Raw genomic sequence first — 15,433 nt, 5'->3', positions numbered from 1 at the left:
TCAGGCCTGGAATGCGCAGCCACTCTGTGCTAGATGCACTGTGAGGATGGTTGTGTGTGGATCAGGCCTGTAATGCACAGCCACTCTGTGCTAGATGCACTGTGAGGATGGTTGTGCCTGGGTCAGGCCTGGAATGCACAGCCACTCTGTGCTAGATGTACTGTGAGGATGGTTGTGCCTGGGTCAGGCCTGGAATGCACAGCCACTCTGTGCTAGATGCACTGTGAGGATGGTCGTGTGTGGATCAGGCCTGGAATGCACAGCCACTCTGTGCTAGATGCACTGGGAAGAGAGGCTGTGTGAACATCGTCCAAGTGCCAGGACTTAGTTGCTCTCAAACTTCAGTGTGCGAGTGGATCCCCTGAGGATTCTGCGATCCCTCTTTTAGCTTCTGACTCAGTAGGTCTCAGGTGGTGGAGAACCTGCATATTTAACAAGCACCACAGGTGGTTCTGATGCAGGAGCTCCCCAAACCACACTGTGTGAGTGAAGGCTGGTTGTTCATAACTTTCTGCTATGATTTTGGTTGTATTTGAGCACGGCAGGTACTATTGTTAATTAATCTTTTTAATTGTTTAATTAACAATTGTTAATAATAATAATTGTTATTATTTGCTATATTTGTTATTATTTGTTATTATTTGTAATAATTGCTAATAATAATAATTGTTTAATTAACAATTGATAATTGTTAATTATTTTTTAAATAAACCTACTCATTTTGGATAAACAATATCACTTACTAGAAATAGAAGGTACACATGAATATACGTTAAGATAAAGATGTGCATATATATGTGTGTGTGTGCTTATATATGTATACAAGGTCAGACAATTAAGTTCACAAACTCTTCTTAGAAAATGTGCTATATACCTCATTGCTGAATATCACTATGGTCACCTTTGAAGTACTCCCCTTGGGAAGCTATGCACTGATGCCAGTCCTCCCTTCAAAGTACTTTTTCTAGGGTAAGTTTAAGAACTTAAATGTCAGACCTTATATGATGACAGCTCTAATATACACCTAGTTAGAGATAATGAGTATTTCTTCAAGTTTTTCAATTTAAATTTAACTTTAGGGCAAGTTAATATGTGTAAGATACCTATGTATATGTATTTTATACATATATGCATACACACATAACATAGTATTTGCTATATTATATATATTATACGGCATACATATTATATATATAATTATATATATTTGTATTGTATATTATATATAGTGTATCTATTTATAATATGGTATACACATGTATAATATACATCCACTTAGCATTATCCTGATTTTAGTATTCGGCAAGTACTGTGTAAAAGAAATGAGTTAAAGGGGACGCAAGATGTTTTATCTTAAGGCTTCTGGAATTAGGATGAGGATGTCTTAACCTTGCAATAAAGAGTATTTTTAATTTTAGAAATAAGACATTACAGCATGGCTGCTGTGCTGTGGGATGATAACTCTAGCTCTCTACCCAGCAGAGGGAGGAGAGCAAAACAGGAGGGAAGGTTAGAGACCTCAGTAAGAAATGGAAGAAGTTTGTTTTTCTTTTTTAGAATTGGAAAAAAACCAAAAGCCCTGTTTCAAGACAAAAGCCCTCCAGTTTTGGCAGTAAACTTTTAGGGAAGGGAAGAAAAAGGCAGGAGATGAAATTGTTGACAATTGTGGGGCTTTACCGGTTTGTCAGGCACTGTGCAAGGGGCTGTGTTTGGGTTCTCTAATTTAATGTTCATGAAAACTCTGTGATGTGTGACAGATTTTTAAACTCTGCTGTGTGATTGAGTGAATGGAGGCATGGGGAATTTGAGTCATTTGCCTGGGGTAGTCACCCCAGGTCCCCATGGCCAGAGAATCAAGAGGGAGGGTGATTAACAGGAATCATAAAAATCCTATTTCCATTCAGATTTTATAAAAGAAATGGGTTGTCTACCACATTTTTTTTTTTGGCCGGGACCGGGTTTGAACCCGCCACCTCTGGTATATGGGGCCAGTGCCCTACTCCTTTGAGCCACAGGCACCGACCTGACTACCACATTTTAAGTTTTAAAAATATTCGTTAATTTGTTATTTTTGTTTGTCTTGGTTTGTTTTGTTTTTGGCATATAATGCTGCACATCTGTCATAGTGTAGGCCTGGTGCCAAACACAAAAGCACTTTACCTTGTAGCTTTCAGTGACGACTTCTCAGTTTGTAACAGTTTTCCTTTCTGCTGGCTCTCTGGGTGTTTGACTTCTAGCATGGTAACTGTTCTAGGGAACTCAGGCTGGGCATGGTGGCTCACACCTATAATCTCAGCAGATTGGGAGGCTGAGGTGGGAGGACAGCTTGAGGCCAAGAGTTTCACACCAGCCTGAATTTTGGCCAAATAGTGAGGCCTCTGTCTCTATAAAAAATAAGAAAAATTAGCCAGGCGTAGTGGTACACACTTATAGTTCTAGCTACTAGGGATACTGAGGCAGAGAAATCACTTAAGCCCAGGTATTCAAGGCTGAAGTGAGCTATGATGATGCCACTAAATTCTAGCCTGGGTGACAATGAGAAACACTTTGTCTTGCTTCAAAAAAATTTTTTTAAAAAGTGAACCCAAAGAGAGAAAACAAAGACAAGACATACCCCATCTGTTTTTGCTTATGAATTGCTCTCCATAGAAGGAACAATTGTTAACACAATCTGCATGTTATGTGGTAGAGACCTACCTGAGTACAGCATCACGCGGGACCATGTAGGTCCTTCTGAAGACTGAGTGTGAGAATACTGGGACTCTGATGAATAAAAGCCATTCCAGAAGAGCTGATGCATCAGGCTGGGCAAATTCTCTCATAGAACCTTCAAGCAGATTTTCTCAGAAATGCACATTTAGGATAATGCTGGGATGTTATGATGATCATGATGATTCTGAATCTTCTTCATTTGGAGATCTTTGCTAAAAGGAACTATCCCAGGCTGCCGTTTCCCAGAGATAGAGAGTCCCATCCCCTTCCAGCCATTCTCTGTGTAGTCTACATTATAATTTCATAGCAATCTCTGGTATGATAAATATTCTCTATATTTCAGAGATGTCTGATGTGATATTCAGTGAAACAATGCCCATAGAAATAAGGAAAGATTTTTCCCTAAAGACTTTCCCCCCCTATTTGACAAATAAGAATGATGAACCTGACCCGGTGTCTTTTTCTCTTTGGAAGCATAAAACCTTAGAACCAAATTTGAGAGCAGGAGTGCATCCTTGTTCTTTTTCTTCGTTAGCTTATGCTTTCTGCTCTAATTTATTTTTTCCCTGGGCCTAATTTTTTTTTTTTATATTTGCGATGCAGTTAGAGGGCTTATAACATCAACCAACTATGGATAGTATATAAATATTTGACTAAATCTAGACTTAAAAGTAAGTATTCTACATTAAATTTCCAGTGTTAGAAACAGTGCTGACTTGAACAGAGGGAAAGAATTCCTTCTTTTCCTGATTTTGACAGCTTTAAGCCTTACATTTTCTTCCTTTCTCAAGAGCCATCACTAACTTGTTTCTCAAGGCCGTTTCCAGATTATCTGTCTTGCAGAATCATCATTGACAGATTTAGAAATTTATGGTCAGGGTTGTATAGGACACATCTATTTCCCTCTCTTCCAAATGAGGTATTTTTTATCTATTGCATATTAACTAGTTTTAAGCATGTATTCATCAACCATTCTTCAAAGAATTATTAATAGTAATTCTTGTCTGAAGATAGCAAAATGCAAACTTCCAGTTAGAATAATGGTTGTGTCTTTTATTTTAATTAGGAGCTGGTTTCTTGTTTTGTTTCAACTTACGCTTGTGAACAGTTTTAATTAACTTGTTTGTTTTCAATAGAGATTTTAGGTTTAGGTCTGAACTAAAAAATTAAGTATTTTTTCTCATTCCAGATAGGACTAAACTCTACATCTCCCATCCTGAGCAAGGAGCTGAATGAAGCCACAAAAGTTCTGCTGGACAGTCTCGGGGCTTTGGCCCAGGAGGTAAGTTGTATATTTCTAGCGGCAGAAAATGGAATATCTGTTGCATCGCTTTTTTAAATTCTAAGTTTGGGGGGAGGACAGAGAGGAGGAAGGAGGGACATTGGTGTGCTCCCACCTAATGGGCACAGTGTAAGGGCATATGGCACACCTGGGTATGGGACACAACTACCACAGGGACTTTGTCTAAAAAATGCAAACATTGTAACCTAATCATTTGTACCCTCATATCGATCTGAAATAAAAAAATAAATAAATTCTGAGCGGTGCCTGTGGCTCAGTGAGTAGGGCGCTGGCCCCATATACTGAGGGTGGTGGGTTCAAACCCAGCCCCGGCCAAACTGCAAACAAAAAAAATAGCCGGGCCTTGTGGCGGGTGCCTGTAGTCCCAGCTACTTGGGAAGCTGAGGCAAGAGAATCCCCTAAGCCTAAGAGCTTGAGGTTGCTGTGAGCTGTGATGCCACAGTGCTCTACAGAGGGCAACAAAGTGAGACTCTGTCTCTAAAAAATAAAAAATATATCTGAGTTTAGCAAGAGGATCCTTTTGATTCGAATATTATATGAGATATAATAACAATTTTAGTAGAAACATAAGTGATTTAAAAAATGATTCGTTTTATAAAGAATATGTGGCATTTAAACACAAGGGGATATTATTCAGCCAAAACAGGGAATGAAATCTTGTCATTTGCAGCCACATGGATAGAACATGAGGTCACTATGCTAAGTGAATCAAACCAAGGACAAAAAAGACAAGCGTTGCATGTTCTCTTGTATGTGGGAGCTAAAAAAGTGGGTCTTGGGAAGGTAGAGAGGAGGTTGGTGGTTACCAGAGGCTGAGAAGGAAGAAAGGAATGGGGAAGGAAGAGAAGTGGATTAATGGGTACAAATACTGTTGAGAGAAAAAATAAGACCTAGTGCTAAATTATGGTTGGGTGACGATAATTTACAGTAATCTGTTGTATACAGTAGAACCTCTATAAGTTAACCACCCAAGGGGCTGTAACAAACTGGTTAACACATGGAGGTGGTCAACGTAAGGAGCTGGGGCTACTGTACTGATATGTACATGTAGTGCGTGTCTGGTCTTTTGAGAGTTAGGTCAACTTAAGGAGGTGATCAGTGTAGGGAGGTGGTTCAACTATAGAGGTTCTACTGTATTTGTATAAAGTAGAATTCTCTCTTTCACCCCTAATGCACTGCTTTGTCTGAGCAGAAACTTCTTCATATTTCTTCTTCAGTAACAAGTTGAGATAATCATTTCTCCCCAAAACACGTGGTTGCCAACTAACGGGAATAACATGGTACCCCTAATTCAACTCTTTCCTGTGTAAATATCTGGTCTCTGAGGTTGGAACAACCTTGGGAGCATGGTCTCTCTTTTGAACATTCAGTTGAGTTTACTTTTTAGATCCACATGTTGACAAATGTATCAGTGTAAACTTTGTCCTTTAGGAGATCTGAGGGCCTGCAGGTACTTGCAAAAGGAGTTAATGTTTCCTCTGACTCAGCCAGAGAGTGTGCTGGGCCTCTCTGACTCCCAGCCTTGTTTTGAATTAGGCTTGGAAGGAAAGAACCTTCTGGAGCCCTTATGCTTAAGGAGCTGAGCCAGGGGGCAGTGGTCAAAAGCAATGCATGCCTTAATGTATAGGACATTGGAAAGTAATAATTTGTGGCGAAATTTTCTCAGACTTGATCCAACCTTATACTTAGCTGCTTCTCTAACTTTTTTTTTGGTGTGTGCTTATATCTAAGTCGGCCATTTTTTCATGCTTACATCATTATTTTAATATCAAAATTTGCTTTGTTTTCTGACAATAAAAGTGTTACATGTTCATTGTGGAAAAGGCAGAACGTTTGGAAAATATAGGAAACACCGAGCTTTAGCACTGTTGCCACTTGAGTTCTTTCTGTCCTGTTTTATTTCCTTTTGATTCTGTTGGTATGTCTCTGACTGAAAGGGCTTGACTTCCAGGGCCCCTTTTTGGAGGAGGAGGCCTCTTCCAGCCTGTCCTGTGTTGCTCTGGTTGTGAAGGTCGCTGGAGAAGCTGGAGGCTCTTCCAAGAGGAAAGAGAGAGAACTGTCCAGAGCTGTATTTTAGGGCTCTGTGAGCTGACGGTACCATGCCCTGCATTGTGGTGGCAGTGTCCTCCCGACCCTGTTGGTCATTTCTGGCCTTAGAGAAAGCAAAGCAGTGACTATCATGTGGAGGCTGCCTCTTCACTCAGGATTTGGTGACAGCTGTTTTCTCTTATATCACTGGTCCTGCCTTTTGTCTGGGGTAAAACAATAATTAGAAGCATATGATGTTCCCTTGGCTGATGTGGTAGAAACTTTCCGACTGAACAGTATACATTTTTCTTGGGAGCTGCTCCTTGTACCCTGCCTGCTCCTGGTCCCAGGTTAAGCAAGGACCACCCACTTCTCTCTGCAGAACACCTTCAAGTTCCTTTGATCATAGGTCACTCATGGCCTAACTCGCTATTTCTGTGAGACATATGGAAGAAGACAAATAAATGTACTTGTTTGTTTGGTATTTGGAAAGAAAGTTGTTTTTTGTTTTTCTTTTGAGACAGAGTCTCACTATGTCACCCTAGTGTGGCATTACAGGTCACAGCAACCTCAAACTCTTGGGCTCAAGTGATTCTCTTGTCTCAGCCTCTCAAGTAGTTGGGACTATGGTCACCCACCACAACACCAAGCTATTTTTTTGTTGCAGTTGTCATTGTTGTTTAGCAGACCTCGGGCTGGGCTCAACCCATCAGCTCTGATGTATGTGGCTGGCGTTGTAACCACTGAGCTACAGGCGCCAAGCCAGAAAGTTGATTGTTTTGACCAAATCACAATCCTTGAAAGGAAAAGAGCAAGGGAGCCACGGTTTTCTTTTTTTTTTTTTTTTGAGACAGAGTCTCACTTTGTCATCCTTTGTAGAGTACTGTGACATCATAGCTCATAGCAACCTCAATCTCCTGGGCTTAAATGATTCTCTTGCCTTAGCCTCCCACATAGCTGGGATTATAAGCACCCACCGCAATGCCTGGCTTTTTTTGTTTGTTTGTTTAACAGACCCAGGCTAGGTTCGAACTCACCAGCCCCAGAGCCTGTGGCTGATGCCCTAACCACTTAGCTATGGGCACCCAGCCACAGCCACCATTTTCTGAGGGCTACTTTGGTTCAGGCAGCTTCACCCCAGTTTCCTATGTAACCCACACGACAAACCTGGGGTGGGTCTTATTGTGTTCATTTTATAGATGACAGGAGGGCTCAGTGAAGTTTGTTAACTTGCCCATGGTTACTCACAGAGTAACTGACAAACCTGGGATTTGAACCCAGGACTGTTGGGCTCCAGGGCCTGTGTTCTTGACTTGAGATCAACTCTAATAGTAACTGGGATGGGAAGAGATCTTTCAAAGAGAAAAAAAAAAGTATTAAAAGGGCCTAGAAATTCAGTGGGAATGGGGACTTGAGGTGTCCCAGACAATTGGGAGGGCAGGCTAGGGAGGAACATATTAGAAATCTGGCCAGTACCACCCAGGTCCTTGTCATGGCTAGATGTTGGGGACTCAGCACTGAGTACACTAATGTCCCTGTTTCTATGGGGCTTTTGTGGGATGAGGTACAGAAAAAAACAGGTCTGTGTATAAGGGGGCAACAGGGATTTGTACAATGAAGAAAATGCTGGGGAAGGGGGCTCTAGTGAGATAAGTTGCTGTTTTAAAGGGGGTGATTAGGGAAGCCCTCTCTGCTCAGGCAGCAGATGAACCTGCAGGAGGTGAAAGTGTGCCCGTGGAGAGGGAGGGCACCCCAAGCAGGAGGAACAGCAGATGCCAAGACACTGTCAGTGGGCATGTATAAAGGGAGTGTTTTAAGACCAGGGAGGAGGTTGGTGTGACCAGAAGAAAGTGGGCAAATGAGAGGCGGGCCCAGAGATGAGGTGAGGTGAGCACCATGCAGACCTGGGTTTCTGCTGGGTGAGATGGGAAGCCAGTGGGGCATCTGGAGTGACCTAGAGTTTATAGACTATTTACTCTGGTTGTTAGATTGAGATGAGACTAAAGGGCGGACAAGGGAGGACTGAGACCATTGCAGTGGACTGAGAAATCAGTAACTTAGTTACGCCTTCATTCACTCAGCAGGTGTCAAACACCACCACTATCCATGGGCCAGAGGACTAAGGGCTACCCCTCCCCTGGAGTCAGAGAGTGTGTTGAAATGAAGGCTGGAGCATGAGCTGAGCTGTAGGAGAATGAGTAGGAGTTTGTCCCTAAGATGGGTTTGGGAAAAACCAACAGTTTAGAACAGGTGTCCTCAAACTACAGCCCGCGGGCCACATGCAGCCCGCCTAGGACATTTATCCAGCCTACCAGGTGTTTTTACCACTGCTGCCTGCCCTGCTTAGCAGTCCAGCCCTCCAACGGTCTGAGGGACAGTGAACTAGTCCCCTGTTTAAAAAGTTTGAGGACCCCTGGTTTAGAACAACTCAGTAATATATGGTACCTCTGTCCAAGAATCGGCTGTCTTTATGTGGGTAGAAGTTTATTTTTTTAATTGTGGTGTGGTGGGATGGGAGAGAGGCAGGCTGTGGGAAAGAAGTGAGTGGTCTTCACCCACTTTTGTTTAAAAGTCTCTGGGGCTGTTACATTAACCAACAACAAGGAATGTGGTCTGGCTACCTGTCCCCTTTCCATAAACCCCAGGCAGGTAATGAAAAGATAAAGTAAGGAAAATCAGTCCACCCAGTTGTGTTCTTATGTAGTTGCTACATGCTCCCTCCCTGGCCTTGTTCCCATCTGGAGAGCCTTGTTCCCATCTGGAGAGCCTTGTTCCCATAAGGCAAGGGCTAGGACCTAGAGTGTCCAGGACCATGTTATTCACAAGAACCAGTAGGCTGTGCAGGAGAAAGCTGGGCACATGCCATTCTCCAGGGTGGGGACAGGGCCCTGCCGCCCATCCCCACAGGCTTTCATGGCTCAGTCTTCCTGGGTGATGAAAACATGCAGTGACATTCAAGGAACTGGGTTTATTAATGTTTTATTGTAAAACTTATGTAAATACAAAGTGTTCTATAAATGTTTAATAATAGTGGTTGAGCTAAGAACCCCACAAGGTGCCAGGGTACATTTGTATGTGAGACAGAGCGCCATTGGGATCATGGATGGTGGTTGAGTGTAAATCACAGACAGCCCTGGCTGCCTGGGGCTTCGGACTCACGCCGCTGGGCTGTTCCGTGCAGGACACCCTCTCATGCAGAGAATAGTTTACTCCTCGCCACGCATCATCATCATCTCGATGAGAAGTTGGGCACTCAGAGACGCGATGTGACTTTTCTAAGGCTATAAGCTAGTGAGGGACATAGCTGGGATTCAAACTTGGGTCTCTCACCTTATGCTTTTCCCACTGCTTGATACTTTTGTGAGGCCAGGATAGGGAACATCACGTACAGAACCTTTGTTCCCAAGGTGGAGAAGGCCCCTCAGTTTCCTCACTGACGTTTGAGTTTTAGAAATGAGCCCGTGGTCAGGGTGGGAGCAGTCAGATGTAGCATTCTCTTCTACAAACCAGAAGAGAATCCCAATAAAACAAAGCTCACCCGAGGAGCTCTGCTGATTTCTAGGCTGTGCTTCTCAAATTTTAATGGGCATAGGTCTGCACAGGGGTCTCAGAATCTGCATTTCAAACAGTCTCTCAGATGATGCTGATGCTGGTCATCCCTGGACCACCAAAGGGACAGGCAGGTTCTGGCAAGCCTGTTGTTGCAAGACTTGGAGATGACATCAGACAAGATAGTAAGTTCTAGGCTTTGAGAGGTCAAGAGAATAAGATGTTTCTCTGTCTTTTCTATTCCCAACCCTCGCTCTGCCCGCCCTGCCTCCTTTCCGTGCCTCTCTCCTTTCCTCCGGTCCCGACGCCAGCTGTTCAGCATGCGGAGCTGGAGTGACATGCGGCAGGAGGTGATGTTTCTGACCAATGTGAATGGCTCCAGCTCCTCCACCCAGATATACCAGGCCGTGTCTCGCATTGTCTGTGGCCATCCCGAGGGCGGGGGACTGAAGATCAAGTCCCTCAACTGGTATGAAGACAACAACTACAAGGCCCTCTTTGGAGGCAATGGCACCGAGGAAGATGCTGACACGTTCTATGACAACACTACTAGTGAGTGTGCTGACCGAGGCCCCTCCCCGTTCCTGCCTTTGTTCTGGACTCTGCTGTTTATCTGCTCCCTGGGTGGTATTGTTAGACATCTACTTGCCTCTTTGCCCACTAGCCCATGATCTCCTGGAGCAGAGAAGCTTTTTCAATCAGTTAGCTACCCCCAGTTCTTTGCTGTGGCCTGGCACATCCCAGGTGCACACTGAATTCATGATTGAAAGCCACTCTCCTGGTTTTCTGGAGGAGGGAAGAAGGTGGCTTTCAGTTAATCAAGGATGAGATACTGGCTGAAGGATGAATCCTGCATGATGTCACTTTCATGTGCAATCTAAAAAAAACCCATCAAACTCAGCAGGGGGTAGGGATGGGGGTTGCCGGGGGCTGGGGGAGCAGTGGGGGAGATGTTGGGCAAAAAGTACCAAGTGACAGTTCTGCGTGATGAGTGAGTTGGGGAGAGCTAACGTACCATGTGGTGACTGCAGTGGGTAATACTGTATAGTGCACTTGAAATTTGCTAAGAGTAAGTCTTAAGTGTTCTCCCTGCAAAAAAAAAAAAAAAGCAAAGCAACCATGAGGTAATGGATATATTAATAGCTTGGCTGTGGTGATCATTTGACAATATATATACATACATCAAAGCATCACATGGTATGCCTTAAATATATACAGTTTTTATTTCTCACTTACAACTCAGAGCTAGAAAAAATATTTTTAAAAAGGTTGAGATGCTAATCTTTTTATTATTATTACCATTGATGTAAACTTTATAATAAAAACGTAAATAACAGTAACAATAGTAACAGCAGCTACCATTTAGGTAAAATTTCCTATGTACTTTGCATCCTATTTAAGTCATCTCCATTCACCCTCGTGATAACCCTCCAGGGAAGATTCTATAACCCCACATTTCATAGGCTCAGAAAGGTTAAACGGCTTGTCAGAGCCACGTCATAGTTAATCCACAAGAGCCAGGATTCCGTTTGGTAAGCCACACCACGTCTGAATTACCTGTTAATGGTGGCACGTGTGCACTGCCACACTCCCCTCACACTGGGGCATTTGATCTGCTGTTTGTTTCTCCTTCTTAGCTGTCAGGCAGTGTTACAGAAACTGGTAACTCTAGATCCGCTCCCCAAGCTTAAGCAGTTTTGCAGGTATGTGTGTCTTGTGCCTGGTGGCAGCACAGATCCAGTGTTACAGTTTTAGACAATGGCATCCCTTTCTTTGAAAACATGATGCAGGTGACACTTTCTCCATTTCCAACTTCCGGTGTGTCTTTCAGACACAGAGTGAGGCAGCTTTTTATGCATTACTGTAACACAAGAACCTTTAATTCTTCTCTGGAGTAAGGCACTCCAGACATTTGCACGTTGCCTTATAAGCCTGAAGAGGGTGGTATTGCAGGCAACTTTATGAAAGGCCATGCCCTCCCCACCACCTTTCCAAGTTGATCTAAAGGAGCCTTCATTGCATGACAGATAGTTGTGAGCAAATGGCCTTTTAAGAAATCCTGTTATCTTTGCAGCATATAAAGGATACTTGGTATCTAAAAAAGCTTGAAAAGTGCTACATGAAATAAAAAAAAAATCAAGAATCCTTTCTGGATAATCAAGCACATTTGTCTGTTATTTGGGTTTTATTAAATATAGATATACTAGTGATGAGATCTATTAGTGAAAGAGAAAATTTTGGTTTTTCTTTGAAAACTAAAGTCTGAACTTAGCCTTCTGTTTGTCCCTCAAAAGTCCTATTTTCAGTGAAAACAGAGTAGTGAGGCTGGTGTGAGAGTATGAATCTGGAATTATGAGAGTTTGTGCATGGTAAAAACATGTTTCTATAGCATCTAAGTTGTGAGTAATCCATCAGCAGTCCTAGTATAATCTGATTAGTTATCAAGCATCATTCTGGAGGCTTTGTAGATAACATCTCAATTAATTCTCTCCATATCTTTGCCAAAGAGATGTTATGAACTTTACTTTTAGTAAACTCAGCCTCAAACAAGTTAAGTTATTTGTTATATAACAGCTCAGTGGAATAGCTAGGATTTTAATCCAGACTGACTGAATGCTCTAAAACCTTTGTAAGTTTCTACAAGTACATGACCATGCATATGAAAACTTGCCTGCCATCTTCTTTGTAGCTCCTTACTGCAATGATATGATGAAGAATTTGGAGTCTAGTCCTCTTTCCCGCATTATTTGGAAAGCTCTTAAGCCTCTACTTCTTGGGAAGATCCTATATACACCTGACACTCCAGCTACAAGGCAGGTTATGGCTGAGGTAAGCTGTCCCAGCCCAAGACTCCCTGGCAGAGTCTTTCTAAATTTAGAGGCATAAAAGTAACAGTGGCTTCTGATTAAGTATGCTGAGTATATTCATGGATTTTCTGGGACTCCTAACAGGTGAAAACCTCAAGTCTGGTCCAGACAAGAGCTAACAGTTTAGGGCCACTGCCCCAGCCCTGGGTATTTGAATCATAGCTACATGCAAACATTTCTTGGGGGATGGAGGAGGACTGGTACAGAGTTGCTGTGATGGGATATTTTCAGGGGGCTCATCATCTCTGCCTCTCTTTCATTTTTCTGTGGCCCCTGCTCCCCACCTGACTCCAGGTGAACAAGACCTTCCAGGAACTGTCTGTGTTTCATGATCTGGAAGGCATGTGGGCAGAACTCAGCCCCAAGATCTGGACCTTCATGGAGAAGAGCCAAGAAATGGATCTTGTCCGGGTGAGTGTCTTTCGAATTACCATGTGCCTGCTTGAGTGACCATGTGGTGAGTTTCCCAGGAGTGACTGAGTTGAGAATCCATTGAGTTTACCCAGGGCTACCCATTCTCTGGCCATGGAGTGTAGATGACAGTGTGCATATTAGCATCGATGTCTGTTAGGAGGTCAAATATCAGTTTTCTATGATATTTTCTAGGGAGCGCTGGTGTTTGGAAATAGAGTTAGGTGATTGCAGGACCCTATTTTCATTTCTGGTTCCAGCCTCTGAGCCAACCACAGCGTCATCTTCAGCCTCCCTATGTCTTGGTAGGCCTTGAAGGAGGTGTGGGAGCAGAGGTGTGGTCTGACATACTCACCCCCGAGGAACTGCCTGAGTGCCAAGCTGCTGTGCTTCTGGGCCACTTGAAAGGGATAAGTGCTTGGAAGACAATTGGATTCAAATGCGGAGTTGTCTGAGCAAGAACAGAATGTCTCCTCTGCCTGAGCCTGAGTGTGTTTTAATCACATCTTTTCTGCTTTGGGCTGAGTCAGAGGATCATTAGTCTGCTTCCTATTACTGTGATAAGGGAGGCCTCTTCTTTTTGATTCCACTGCTATGAAGAAGTAGGAGAGAATTTGGCCAGTTTCTCATCTTGAACCTCATTGATTCTATGGGTGGCTAGGCATTAGAGGCCGTAACATGGAGAAAACTCTTCTAAACTTCAGGACTATTCCCTGACCAATGGGAGGCAGGTTGCTAAGGAAAAGACTCCCAGGCTAGAGAAGCTGGTTTCCTTTGCTGCACTAGTTCAGTAATAGATAAGAATTCTCTAGTTGGGGCCTTTAAAAACAAGAGATTTGGTGAGAATAAGACTCTCGGTGAGAAAAGCATGGGCAGTAATTTGTATGGATTGACTGACTAACAGTAATAGCTCATGCCCCTCAAGTGTGGGTCTCTGTTGGACTCCAGCCCCTCCTCCATCAGGGCCTCACGTGATGTAGCCACACAGCACTGAAGACCTGAGTGTATTCTCAGGCTTTCCTTCTGGCCATTTCCTTGGAATCCATATTTCTTCTAGCTGGACTTTTTCTTCTTGTCTGGGTCTTGGAGGATGATGAGGAGCCCTAGCAGTAAGTTTTGATTTGTGGACAAATAGATGCTTCCCTGCATTTAAATTGAGAGTTTGCCTTGGATGCTTCGAAGACAAGTAGATACATTATTCGGAAAGGACAGATGAATTGAAAAGGGAAGGAGGATGGCTGAAGGCAGAGACCAGGGAGGAGGAGATCCCAGGCATAATGCAAGAGGCGAGGCCTGGTAACTGGTTGGTAGTGAGGCAGTGAGAGAGGGGGAGGCACCAGGATGTTTCTTGATTTCTAGCTGAGTGGGTGGTGGGGATATCCAGGAGGCTGATGGCTACTGGGGTCCACAGTGCAGGATATTGGTCAGGCTGGAGACACAGACTAGGGGAGAGTCAGCCTATGAATGGAAGAAAATGACTTTCTTCCCTTTCTTAAGGATTGTTTATTTAACTCTGTATACATGGTGTGGGCTTCTCATCCTGTGCAGCCTGGCATCTGGTACACAAGGTGATGCTTGTGTGAGTGGCTCTTACCTTTCTGCTGCCTCTGGCTCTGTCTGTACCCATTGCTTCATACCACTGATCCAGAGGCACCTGTCTCTGTGAAGTCATGGAACCTACTGACATCAGTTTGCTCTCTTTCCTGAGCTGCTCTTGGCTTCCCAAGGGCAATTTTAGGTCTCTCGGTCCACTCCAGTATCCAAGAGTGTCTGTGTGACCAGTGATCTCCTGGGCACATTGCTTTGCTCTTACTGTTGTCGGCCATACTGCTCAGAAGCCATACTGGGCAGGGAAGGCCTCACCTCAGATGTCACATCTCTTTATTGTGCTCTTATTTGTTCAGTTCCAATTCTCAAGTAAAGTGGTTTCAGAATTGCTAACCCTTACATCTCTGAAGTTTTGGGGGGTACGATTTTTGTACCTGTTATGTTAACAAAAAATACAGATCTATCTTACTGATGATGGTATAAATTGTTATTCCCTACTAGAAAGCAATTTAGGATGTAAATTTCAAGAGCCATAAAAAATGTACCATCCTGTGTACCTCAATTCTACATACCCCCTGGGATGTATCCTACAGAAATAATTGTAAAGAAGGCACCATATGAGAGACAATATCATTACTATATTAATTGTTATTGTGAGAAATTAGAAATAGACAAAAAGCTCTGCAGTATGGGAATTATTAATGAAATTATACTATAAACACTCTGTAAAGTCATTATGCTCCCATTAAAATAATAAGATGAAACCACGAGGGGGAAGAAGCTTATAATAATAAAAATAAAGCTGATTTTAAAAAGTAGCAGTTTTCAGACCCTTGGAGATTCTAGTTCAGTAGAGCCAGGGCTTCCTCTTTCCTCTCGAAGCTGCGACAGGAATTACAGATGCTTCCCCTGTTGCTGAGTTTGCAGCAGCCGCCTTTGTGGTAACACATCTATGCAGGCCTGGTAAGGGAATAAGAAATGGAAAAATAGGCTCAGTGCCCGTAGCTTAGTGGTC

At 43.3% G+C, this 15,433-nt stretch overlaps 1 protein-coding gene across 3 annotated transcripts in view; it reads left to right on the top strand.

Moving 5' to 3' along the window:
* Positions 1–15,433, top strand: part of ABCA1 (ATP binding cassette subfamily A member 1) — a 136,239-nt gene that overhangs the window by 70,056 nt on the left and 50,750 nt on the right. For all 3 annotated transcript variants that reach the window (XM_023510515.1, XM_003785197.3, XM_023510516.1), the window contains exons 8-11: positions 3,902–3,994; positions 9,904–10,144; positions 12,282–12,421; positions 12,754–12,870. In XM_023510515.1, coding sequence (XP_023366283.1) covers positions 3,902–3,994; positions 9,904–10,144; positions 12,282–12,421; positions 12,754–12,870 — 591 coding nt within the window. The remainder of the gene's footprint in view (positions 1–3,901; positions 3,995–9,903; positions 10,145–12,281; positions 12,422–12,753; positions 12,871–15,433) is intronic.

Source organism: Otolemur garnettii, unplaced genomic scaffold (genome assembly GCF_000181295.1).
Source record: "Otolemur garnettii isolate 467f Iridium unplaced genomic scaffold, OtoGar3 scaffold00014, whole genome shotgun sequence".
NCBI classification, from domain to species: domain Eukaryota; kingdom Metazoa; phylum Chordata; class Mammalia; order Primates; family Galagidae; genus Otolemur; species Otolemur garnettii.
Note: the sequence above shows the minus strand (reverse complement) of the source record. Positions and strands in the feature narration are given on the sequence as shown.